Source organism: Daucus carota, chromosome 7 (assembly GCF_001625215.2).
Source record: "Daucus carota subsp. sativus chromosome 7, DH1 v3.0, whole genome shotgun sequence".
NCBI classification, from domain to species: Eukaryota; Viridiplantae; Streptophyta; class Magnoliopsida; order Apiales; family Apiaceae; genus Daucus; species Daucus carota.
This window is the reverse complement of record NC_030387.2, coordinates 24748064-24761309: the sequence shown is the minus strand read 5'-3', so window position 1 is coordinate 24761309 and position 13246 is coordinate 24748064. Positions and strand designations below refer to the sequence as shown.

General features: G+C 32.1%; 1 protein-coding gene across 1 annotated transcript; it reads right to left on the bottom strand.

Moving 5' to 3' along the window:
• Positions 1-732: 732 nt before the first annotated feature.
• On the bottom strand, positions 733-11922 carry LOC108192330 (peroxisomal nicotinamide adenine dinucleotide carrier). Its single transcript, XM_017373205.2, has 11 exons — positions 11674-11922; positions 11508-11585; positions 11072-11146; positions 8952-9082; positions 8272-8326; positions 7427-7522; positions 5291-5359; positions 5117-5224; positions 4869-4937; positions 4113-4167; positions 733-1352 (listed from the first exon to the last, which is right to left on the bottom strand). The coding sequence occupies exons 1-11, from the start codon at positions 11752-11754 to the stop codon at positions 1159-1161; spliced, it is 1011 nt and encodes a 336-aa protein (XP_017228694.1). The 5' UTR covers positions 11755-11922; the 3' UTR covers positions 733-1158.
• Positions 11923-13246: the final 1324 nt, after the last annotated feature.

Genomic DNA, 13246 nt, shown 5'->3' with positions numbered 1-13246 from the left:
GCAGATTAGTTACTTACGGATCACCTAAACTATCATTTAAAAGTATCTTCAACAGAATTAATTATACTCCATCCGTTTCAAGTTATATGTCAACTTTCGAAAAATCACATAGTTTAAGAAAAGTGAATTTTGAGAAAAAAGAGTTGTATTAAGCAATTAATTGAACATAAAATGTGGTATGCGGTTGATCTTGAAAATAAAAATTAGTAATATGTGAATGAAAGAGTTGATTTTGAAAATATAAATTTACATTGACGTTGAAGCGGACAAGTATTTTGAATTTTTTCTAAAATGGACATGTATTTTAAGACGGATGGAGTATTAATTATATTCCTAAGATATAATATCTATTTTGAGACTAATTTTTTTATTGAAACAATGATTTTGAGACTAATTCTTTTATTGAAACATTAATTTGCAATGTAATCATGAATATCTATTTTGGGTGTAAAATGTTTTAATTTCTAAATTTATATGATTATAAATTTTAATATAACAAATTAACTAATATATAATGGTATATTTATTAAATATCCACCGGAAATGCAAGTCCAAAATGTTTGGCATAACTAGATTCAAATTTTTCGGACTTGAGTTTCTAGCAATATTTAATAAATCGGTCACGAAGAAATTGGCCCATCTTTCGAGGCAATCAGTCATACAGGTCCATACTTATCATTTCTACTGTTCGGCGATTAGCACCAGCCGTAAGAAGCAAATACAAGAAGCTAATAAAATGATAAATAAGCTCTATTTTTTGTTCCATAAACTATTTGAAATAGTTATTATTAATACATAACACACACCAGCTTTCTATGAGACAGAAAATAAAATAGAGGAACTTCAATGGGGTTCATGACATCTGGTTTACACAGAATCATTCCCAATAGAACATAATCTTACAACTTACAGTTGTAGAGTCCTATCATTTCTTCCTGCAACGTATATTGTATATTCTGAGTTTCTCCGCTGCCATCTCTGGCACAGCCACAGGCACGATACAAGGGATCCAGCAGGGTCCATGGACCATCTTCGGCAAGCTACTGCAACCCTTGACTCAATTTTAATCTTTAAATAATTTTTAAATCCGGTAGAAGTGGAGAACTACAAACTGTTAACTAACACCCTACTAGAACTTTATCACGATGAAAGGAAATATCATGAAGCCTTGGATCTCGCCCTATTCATAGCATCTTTTGTTAGCAACCACCTAGCTCCATTAACAAGTTCTTCCTTGATCATGAATAAAACTGCAGCGGCAAGAACACTTTGTACTATTTTTGTGCTCATCCCTCTATAACAACCAGTAATCCCTTCATACCTAATCATCTTCATTATTGCATCTGCAGTACCTATATTGGGAAAAAGAACTTATAACTTATTAGTCTGTACATCAAGAGCAGGAACTGGAAACTTTAATCACAACATAAGGAAAAAAATTTAAAGTAATGAAGTCAAAGCCTAGCAGGCTAGCACTGCACAAAACGCCATTGCGCTCGTCCCCAGTCGTAGGTCTCATACAAGATGAGCACTTGGAGTGCTATAACATCTGAAAACCTCCCCAGCTATCTTTTCACATTAATTTTGTTCATTGGGTAAATTTTCTGAAAATACCTACCAATGCTCAGCCAAGACTTCTTTTAAGCTGATACACCACTTTTAAGACCTAACCCCAGTATTTATGCTACTTTTTCATATCGATCTCTGTGATGGTTGTAGCATAATATCATATATGACACACAACTTTACTTGCATACAGGGTGTGGGAGAAAGTTACAGAGTTGCAGACCGGTACCATTTTCAACATAGTGGCATAAAGCTTTTTATTTCTTAATGTCAGATTTGAGTATACTTTCCTGTTTTACTCGGTTCATGGCATCTATACTATACTATTAAAGCCGAAACATTAAAAGTTTGGTCGGTCGGTACGCGGGCTTTTACACGAATTTTTATAATTAGTGGGCTTTAAAATATAGACAAGTCCAAATATACAAAGAAGTCCAAACATAAAACAAATACATGACCTTGCAAATAGCTTCGCTTTTGCTCTCTGTAAATTACACTTTTTAGGCTGTGTTTGGTTTTTACTGCGCAACTACTTCCTCCGGTTTCTTTCGGATTGAGGCAACCTTTTTCTGTTTATTTTTTTGTTTTTAAATAATTATGATTATAATATATAACAAATTATTCTTTTTAACTAATATAAATTATCTTTTTTATATTTTCTAGATAAAATAACTTAATCTTCTAAAATAACATAGAGAAACATAGTAATTACCTTTCTAACTAAAACACATTATCTTTTTTAGATTTTTTAACTTAAAAAGACAGATCTTCTACAATTAACAAGGGCGACACATACATAAAATTATAATATTATTATATATGATTATTAATAAATAACCGGTGATATTTTTCAATTAAAATACATTAACAATACTCACTCTAAAAGTAATATTATAAATCTATACTATACTTATATTATTATATCACTAAAGTCGAAATAGGAAAAGTTCAGTTGGTCGGTCGGTCGAATTTGACGAGCCGGTTGGTATTCGACCCCCGAACCTCTATAATTCATAACATATTATAAAAGTTTGGTAGGTCAGTACTTGGGCCAATATACGAGCCTATCTATATAACCAATTATTCTGAGCCTATCTATATAGCCAATTATTTTTTTTAATTTGGGCCAAAGTACGGACCTATCTATATAACCAATTAATCCTTTTAATTGAAATATATTACTTTTTTTATATTTCTGACTAAAAAACTCAATCTTCTAAAATAACACGAGAAACATGGTAATTACTTTTTTTAACTAAAATATATTATCTTTTTATAAATTTTCCAACTAAAAAATTAATCTTTTACAATTAATACGTACATGGGCGACATATTTATACGTAAAGATGTGTGCCAAAAGTCTAAACGTCAAATAATAAAAAATAGAAGGAGTATTATTATATTGGTCGGGCGGTTGGTACTTGGGCCGAATTACGGGTCTATCTATAATTCTATATATATAACCAATTATTCTTTTTAACTAAAATAAATTATCTTTTATATATTTTTTAGCTAAAAAAACTCGATCTTCTAAAATAATATCGGGCAACATAGTAATTGCCTTTTTAACCAAAACGCATTATTTTTTTTAGATTTTCTAACTAAAAAAACCGAGTTTTTACAATTAACATGGGCGCCATATATATAAAAATATAATATCATTAAATATAATTATTAATAAATAACATGTGATATTATTCAACCGAACTACATTAATAAGATTATTTTTAAATACTCTAATGATCTTACATTAAAAGAAATATTACAAATCTATCATATACTATATATTATTACACTATTAAAGTCAAGAATAAAAAGTTCACTTGGTAGGTCAGTTAGTTGAGTTTGGTGAATCGGTTGGTATTCGACTCACGGAGCTCTTGAATTTATAACATGTTATAGTATATTTTTATTATCTATTAAACCGAAACATTAAATTTAGGTTAGTAGGATGGGTCGGTATTTGGTATTTATTATCTATACAATCAATTATCCTTTTTAACTGAAACATATTATCTTTTCAATATGTTCTAACCAAAACAACTCAATCTTCTAAATTAACACCGAGCAACATATCAATTACATTTTTTAACTAAAACACATCATCTTTTTAGGTTTTCAAACTAAAACGCTAATCTTCTAAAATAATACGGGCAACATAATATAAAAAGATAACATTATTATATATAATTATAAATAAATTATGGATAATATTTTTCAACTAAAATTAAAATATTTTTAAATACTCTATTGACCTCACAATAATACCGAAACATTAAAAGTTTGGTCAGTCGGTCGATATGTGGGCCGAGATACGGGTCTATTTATATAACCAATTGTTCCTTTTAACTAAAATATTATCTTTTTATATTTTCTAACTAAAAAAACTCAATATTCTCAATAACATCGAGTAATATAGTATTTAATTTTTTAACTAAAACATATTATAAAATTAATTAAATTTATAATATATACGATAAAATAACAAATATATTAACCGCCCGTGCATTGCACGGGTTATAAGCTAGTATAACAAATTCACAAACCTTTATACTGACGTTTCTTGTCTCCGTCGATAACCTGCTTTGCTTGTAGCCTTGCCTGCAAAGAAACAAATAATGAGGAACTTGGGCAAACAACAGAAATAGAAGGAAACCAGCAAACATTCAGGAGCTCATTTTGGGCTGGTCCTGATCTTTGAAGGCCTAGGGAAGAAACAATAAATGGGGGACCCTAAAAGTGATGATCACTATTGGTTTTAAGAAAAATTAACATATAATCACCTAAAGTAGGTCAAATCAATAAAACTAAATAAAAATACAGTAGAACATGCATGATGCATGTACTAAAACGATATTTAGCAATAATAATCACTATGTAGGACAATGCGCACCAATACATGGTACATAAACATTTGAAACATGTTGAATATGACAGGACTGTCGTGTGGACAGTAAATATGTGCATAATTTGCATCAAACTTGCAGAAAATTGACGGACACAAAATATTAACTTTGCTCTGCCATGTGAATTTGACTTGAATTGGCAACAAAGATGTTTTCTACAAAAAGTGTGTCACTTTTATATACTATCAGCAATAGTACTTGTACATAGAAATGACCTATAATTTTCCATTATAAGTTTTGACAAATACTGCCAATATCAGTAATTATCTTTTAGAACTTGGATCAATTTCAAAGGGAAGTAAATCCTATTATATGTAGAAGGGAAAAAAACAAATTGGCCAGCTTTCGCTTTATGGAGATTATAACCATCCATACTAATAACTTAGTGTCACTAACCTTCACAACCAGAAGAGGATATGTGACAACTGTAGCTCCAAGTTTAGCCAGAGCTCCAAGCAAAAAAATCTAGCACAATAGCAAGTAGTATGTTTATAGTTGCAGTCAATCAATGTAGTGGACAAACTGGTTTAACTAGGGTACATTTGAATGATAAAACGGTCATAATACATAATAAAATTGTCCCCAAAGAATTTCATCAGCTAGAAGCTAGTACTAAAACTTCAACAACCAGAGACAATACTTGCCTCCAAAGCAGTTACTCCTTTATTAGCATTTTTGCTCAAAGCACGCTTTTGCTTTAGCTTCTTCAATAATGTTTCGTAAAGCATAAACTGCAAGGAAGGATTGCTCACCTGCATTAACAGTGAGAGCAATCAGCAACCACCCTGCATCATGTATTAGTTATACTTTTTACCTACCATGATCAATGTCGGTAAAACACCTTTCCAGAATCCCCATAGTCCAGATTCCTCATAAAGTTCCTGAATCTGTAGAAAATAAAAAAAAATTAGTTAAAATTATGGTCTACAGATCACAAAACGTCTAGATAAGTCAGATTACCAGAGGACAATCTGTGTATAACACAGTAACTACTATTCGAATTGTTCTGGTAGGGGGGGGGGGGGGGGGGGGGGTTGTCACTTTAGAACCCTGGCTACTATTATTACTGATGACATACTTACCAAAATAAATGAGGAGCTAAATCAGCGGCCACATCATTTTTTCATCTTTTATTTAGTCCTATAGATGTGCATGAAACTGTATAGTATTGAACACTGACCTAAGTTAATGGCTCGACTTTATATAACATATCGACATACTCGATTTAAGCAGTAATGACTGATGCTTTTACATACTATTCTAACCTTGATGGACGTACAAGGCATGAAGACTTAACAACGTTACAATGCAAATGATACATGCAAAACTCCCCAGGCCCCAGTAGCTACTTCTGAGCTTAAACTTTGTTTAGTACGCTGAGTACATTGGGAATCAGGATCACTGTGCTATGAGTTTAAAACCCAAAGCATAAATCAATATGCCTTGCCTAAGTGATTTTTTCATCTTTTATTTAGTCCTATAGATGTGCATGAAACTGTATAGTATTGAACACTGACCTAAGTTAATGGCTCGACTTTATATAACATATCGACATACTCGATTTAAGCAGTAATGACTGATGCTTTTACATACTATTCGAACCTTGATGGACGTACAAGGCATGAAGACTTAACAACGTTACAATGCAAATGATACATGCAAAACTCCCCAGGCCCCAGTAGCTACTTCTGAGCTTAAACTTTGTTTAGTACGCTGAGTACATTGGGAATCAGGATCACTGTGCTATGAGTTTAAAACCTAAAGCATAAATCAATATGCCTTGCCTAAGTGATACCACTCATAAGTTGCCCTAAAGATATGAACTTTTATGTCTTAGTGATACCACTCAATCCAGTCAGACTCCACTTGGACATAAACATCACTAGGACATGACATGGGCTTTTCTTTTGTGCTTTCAGCACATGGAAATATATCTCTAAAAAGAAATCATGCATAGGTACTCACTACTGAGGCATATTGTACAATCTATATCAGATCTCTATATCTTACATTTGCACTTCTCCAAACCGAAACTAAAATATTCAATGATTTTAGGCACCTAAAAAAGTGAGCCCTTGTCTTTTCTGTGATAATCTCTAAAACCATATATCCCCAGTATACATGTCATGTTGTACACCCCAGCAGTTGTCTTGTTCTAACTCTAAGCCTTACTTGGGTGCCTAAAGACTCTCCTTAAGTTTCTTTCTTGTCAATACTCAATACATGACTGCTAAAGTGCTACTGCTCTGTCTGAACACTTTTTCTCAACCTAGGAATCTCCTATATATCTCTATAAGTTATCCGGTATGTAAAACCTCTGCACCACAAAACAACCACACCCAGGGATAATTATATAGGGCCCACACTTGGTTTCCAATGTGAATGAGTACTACTAATGTCATACAAAAGTAGTAGAAAGCATCAGACGAGATTAAGCAAACTATTCTGGCAATTCTGCTTCTCTTCTCCTGAAATGACACTTCCGAAAATGAGAGTACAGATATGTGGTATAAGTAATGAAGCATAAACCTTCACCCCAGTACTCATCCCTCTATATCTTGACATTGCAGCTATTATGCCTTCAATTAAATTTGGGCAACTGTAGAGTGGTCGTGTTTGATACAAAAGTATATGAAAATAATTATTGGATGATTATTAGTGACACTACAGTAATATAGGCTAGATGCAATCAAGGCCTTAACAATGGTCTAACAAGTATTACCTTCTTTGCAACAGAATCTAGGTTAGATAAGTGGCACATAAGGTAGCAATGGATTAATTGTGTATAGAGAAATGTTGCTAGAAATTCTTCTGGAGACTGCAGGTTATGATAGCAGATGGTTTGAAATCGATTCTAAAAGAATCCATATGTCATGAATTGAATGATTCGTTAGTCTACGTACTAAAGATTAAATGCAAGCACAAGTATCAATTCAAAGCATAAAAGCACATACCGCAAGGTTGGTTCCAAATGGAGGTGCTTCTACCTCAACAATAACTTGATCATCTGAAGATATGGAATGAGTTTGTTGGGATTTCTTTCTGTGAGTCTGCAGTTATAATTATGAAAGGTCACACACAATTGAATGTGCAATTATGTTAGATCCCCAAAACCATGATGATAATTACTATTATCCCTAAGAACAAATATTAAACTTACAGAAGTCCCTTTATATGTCTATTCTTTTGTTCTTAATTGTATATATATTGTTTAGGGAAAAGATAAATATGTGTCATGCATATGCTCATTAACAGTGGAATAGTTTAGACAAGTCTTGTTCGAGTAACTCTACAACATAATGCAATATAGAATAAAGAAAGAATTATGCAGTAGAAAGAACGAATGTCGAAGGAGTCGCTTCCTAGAACAGAAGTAAACACAAAAAAATGTCAAAAAGATTCATGTTCGTTTTTGCCTTCACAAAACTAGCAGATGGATATGAAAAGAAAAGATGAGAAATACTAACCAGAATTAGATGTGCAGAACTTAAAATTTCAATAAATGTCACCAAATATTCATAAAAGAGGATTTGGGTTATGCCTACTTGATTCTGTAATTCTTATGATTCAAACACACACAAACACACACACACACACACACACACACACACACACACAATGTAGCAGCTAGATTAGAAAGAGGGGAAACATATTATAGAATACCAGTAATGATTGACCTGAAATACAAAACTTGACCATATTACTAATGCAAAAATATTTTGTCTAAAGCTAAGATCACCCCAATTATATAGCTGAAAAAGGCTAACTCTACAAAGACCAAGAGGACTAAATTCTATACCTGCATGCGTGTAACAACAACCCAAATAGGATTAGTCAGCAGCACATTCACACACCTGTGAAAAGAATAAAAGTCAGACATGAACTCTCTGAAACAGGAGCTCAGTTAAGTTTTGTGTCCTGTTGCCGAAGAAATGTACAAATGCATGCTTATTAAGAAGTGAAAAGTTAATGTGTGAGTGTGAATGTGTGACTATAGAATGACGATGGTAACAACTCACTAAGACATAGCAGAACAATTATGCAGTCTTATTACAGTCAATTTTGTTCAGTTGTAGAAAAGAGAGGCAATGGTGGAGAAAGGTACAGATCATTATAATCTTATCATAATTTAACTGATTTCAGAATAAAAATTTAGCAGCAGATACAACCTTAAGCATCAGTCAGTAGTAAAAAACTAATATATAATCTAAAATGGACAAGAGCAAATAAGCATGTGTCTTAATTCTTCTTAAGTAAGGTAATGAAGGTAAATTTAAAATTCATTTACATGTATTGATAAATATATATATATATATATATATATATATATAAATATATATATATATATATCAGATATGGTCATGGTAACAAGTAACCAACTAATTTGGAATCTGAAAACACGTCTACAAATGGCTACAACCCTGCATCTAGAATAGATAAGATATACTAACAGAATTGAATTATGAATAGATAAGTTACCCAGACAAAGCAGCCACCATAAGAGATGAAAACATCCCAACTGTACCATCCCCAAGCCCTCTTTTTCGACGTTCAAGTGCAGTAATTTCAGCCTTGCTCCTAAATATTTGATAGAAATAATAGTATACACCCTGTGACACAAGTAAATGTGAATAGAACTTAGTATGCTACATAGAATACTGGTGTGTATGATAAAAACCTCCCTTCTTTCTTTCTGCAACTTTATAATGTAATACACAATTATTTTAATTTTGCTTTTTGGCTAGGTGTTGCAAAAACAGAAACAAACAATAACTGCAGATTTCATTCTGACAAAGTGATTTCACAAGAAAATCAGGTAGTACTGTAATTTCTTATCTCGTGTATAAAATTAAAAAATCATAAAATCACTTCAACAAACAAAATTTGGGTCAAAGTATGTATGGCAATCACAATACCTGCCTTAGGGCAAGTCCAATGGTGTGCTATACTTGGTGCTATATCTATATTACAGCACCAAAAATAAAATTCATCATTCAATGGTATGCTAAACATTGTGCTAAAATAGATAAAGTACTTGGAAGTTGGTTAAATTTGTATTCAAAACAGAAGTGTGGAGTATTTAGAAGTTGGTAAAACTCGACACAAGGTTTATAACAATCCTTTGGAGACATGATGTTGTTTTAGCACCAAAAACTACTTTTAGTGCTAAAATATAGCAATAGCTCCATCTATTTTAGCACAACCATTGGACTTGATCCTAACCAGCATATCTATAGATCTAGGTAAAAGACTACTTTGAGATAAAAATTGATTTTGCTTAACAAGACGAAAATAAGAGATTAATCATAAGAACTAATCCTGATGCAAAAGTGCCAAAAACAACAATTCTTGTCGAGAAAGCCATCCAGGATCTTAAGCAATATCCATCTAGACTCCACATTTATACCAAAGGGAGTAAATGAGACAATATCATGCAATAGATGTTAAGAGACTAAAAGGGCTGAGCATAGCCAGGCCCAGCACTGCAGCTAGTCCAACCAAAGTACGTTTAAGGTGTGTATTGTTCATGACCTCATATTTTAAAGGTGTACGTTTATCTTACTGTTACGAATGTATCAGTTTGTAGTTTTCCTGAGTACAGATACAAACTTGTGTGACCACTTAATAATAACAAAGTGACAGTAATAGTAAGATTAATTTACTACATGTAACACTGAACCATGTCTGGAACTAGCCTCAAGAATTAACTTCCGTGTGTCTCAATAATGAAGAGGGGAAGCACAATGCATCATTAAAGAGAATTCATATTTTTCAGTTAAAATCTTGTAGCTTTTTTTGTGCAACACACATATATTAATTTCACTAAATTACACAAGCCTTTCAAATATAGGGGCTGTTTGGCTAGCAAAAAAGACGTTAATTATTGCTTATAAATACCCCCTCCGTCAACTTTTACATATTCATTTTGATTTTTTAGGAGTCAAATTGACCAATTTTTCAATAAACATTACAAATTATCTATTCAATATATTAAAATCTGAAAACTGCATATTAAAGTAGACTAAATATACTTTCTAATGATACACTTTTTTATTATTTTTCCAATTATACGGTACATGAAAAATTCAATCAAAGTATAATCAAATTGACTGGTCAAAAGTTAAAATGGACATGTAAAAGAGGAAGGAGGGAGTAACAAGTTACTTATATTAGCAAAAATTAACTTTCAATTTATTTGAATAAATTTATTAGTATTTACAACTTATTAAATAGAACTTGTAATATAAAATAAAAAGTCACAAATTAAATTCTAGAGTGATTATATATTTTTTAAAGTCGAATTTCAAAATTTAAAATAAGTCAACAAAGACGCGAGAATTTTCAATTTCTCATAATTTAACTTATAAGTTAGAATTTAATTTATAAGTTTATTACAAAAAATTAATTTTGGAAGTTGGGCTAATTTTATGCGGTATATAGGCTAAAGAAGCACTCACAAACACATACTCCATAGTCCATACATCAGAATTTTAAGTTGAAATACCCTTCCACGCGCTCTTAAGTGACATAGGGGGGAAAGGAAGAATTGGAGCACTTAAAGGAAAAAAACGTAACAGGAAAGTGACAGGTGGGATCACCTGAGAGGCAGCTGTTCCAACAAGTGATGGTGTTAAGCCGCCATATAGACGAGTCCATCCCTCTTGTTTCACAACCTACATATACAACTCCAAAGTAAACAGCCTATATACTGTATAAACTTATATGTAAACACAATTTTTCAATAAAGAGCTAAAAAAGCAATGTGACCGATCTCAACACCATAGATAGGCATTTTCTACAAGATTGTCATAATACAAACATATACAGATCAAATTTAAAAGAATTAAAATCTTCTTGATCAGAAAGTAACTCTGAGAACCATTCCTTTATGATCTCACACTCACTCAATCAATAAACCCACTTCAGAATTAACAAGTCTACACATAAAATAATAATTTATTTATATTTTGTGAAAGCTTAAATAATTAAAATAAATATAAACAAGATGCAACTGAGAAAGAGAAAAAAAGAGACCTGATACATTTGGTCAAGAGTACTAGAGTGTTGATCCTTTCTCTTTTGATCTCTGTCCGTTTGTTGACGAGTATTCACCTATTTAAAAGTACGAGAAATATAAGGTAAGATACACATAGATATAAACAAAATTACAGTGTGATCCATAACAAGTTGAGCTGAATACAGTCTGGAGAGGATAGGTGAGGAGCTGAGCGATGATTCCACCACCAGCTCCGGCGAGACCGTTGATTAGAGCGTCCGACATAGCACCTAAAGTCTCCGGCTAATAAATTAAATTTATTGGTGAGCGGAGAAGTAGGAGAAAGATGGTTTTAGAGAGAGAAACGTAAAGTATGTATGTATCTCATGATTTGGCTGTAGCGTTAAATATTTGACTATGGATGACTAGTACATCTTGTAATAACAACATCGTGCGTTATCTCGCTATCATTCGACTAATGTTTAGTATCCCAATGTACAACATTTTTGTTGACGGTAATATCCCTCACCTCAATATCCGGTCCTTTAAATTACAAATCAAAAACCACATGATCCCTCTGATTTATCATGGAAAGTGCGGCAAACATTCCAGTGCTCTTAGGAAAATATAATTTTATTAAAATATTTTTTGATCATTTTTTGAAATAAAATTTGTTGTTTGAATTTTTATACGCACAAATAAAATTTCAGAAATAAGTTATAAAATTATAATTTAATTTTACAAGTGTATTTTTTTTTGATATATGCATGAATATGAAATATATTTTTCACTTGCCCGTATAAAAAGTATGGAAAATATGTTTGTAATCCTCGCATAGATTTCTTAACTTGAATATTTAAAGAAATTTCTAAATTAAATACTCCAAAAAAACGGTTAAAACATTAATGGTAGATTACATATAACCTGAAAAAGATGTTTTTATTGGGCATTTCAAAATTTTAAATTATGATATATATCGAACTTCTCTTTCCCTTCTCTTTGAATATATATCAAAAAATGCATTTTTGTTTTTTTAAAACGCTAAATAATTTTGCAGGAAAATTTATTTAAAATTTAAATATTAAACTTTTTGTAAGTAAATATATAAAGAACATAAAATAAAAATTTACAATGATATCATTTACCATTTTCTTAAGAAAATTAACCACATCATCATAGATTAATACCATACTCACCCACTATTTTAAGAGGAAAAATAAGTAGCTCCATCACTATCACATTTCTCTCATATTAGCGGGCGAGACTGTCCCCTCCAGGACCAATAAGGCACGGGTTACCCGTTTAGTTGCGACAATTTCTCATTTCCAATGATGAGAAGGAAGCGAGGGAGTACGAGACTGGTTCTCACTTACGACTTATCTCAAGGTTTAATAACTCTGAGATTGAGAAAACCCATCCAACCATGCATTTAGAATCCTTAAATAGTCTCCCAAATTAAAAAAAAAAAAAAATGCAATAATTTCCCTTGCCTTGCCTCATTTTAAACGGTCAGTTGAGTCGTCGAGTATATAATGCGAATATTCTCGCTACACTTGTATATAATACTATACCTCCATCGGGGAGCCGTGGAAAACGATACAAACGACCAAGCCGAATGAGAGAATTTGAGTTTTGAGACATATAATAGTGTATAGAGTTGTTGAGGCTTGTGAGTGCAATTAAAATTTTAAGTTCCACCAGTCGCCAAGTTTGAATTACAAATGTGTTGCTACTGATGCAAGGTCAGGGAGTATCGCTCAAATTGAACTAATACAAG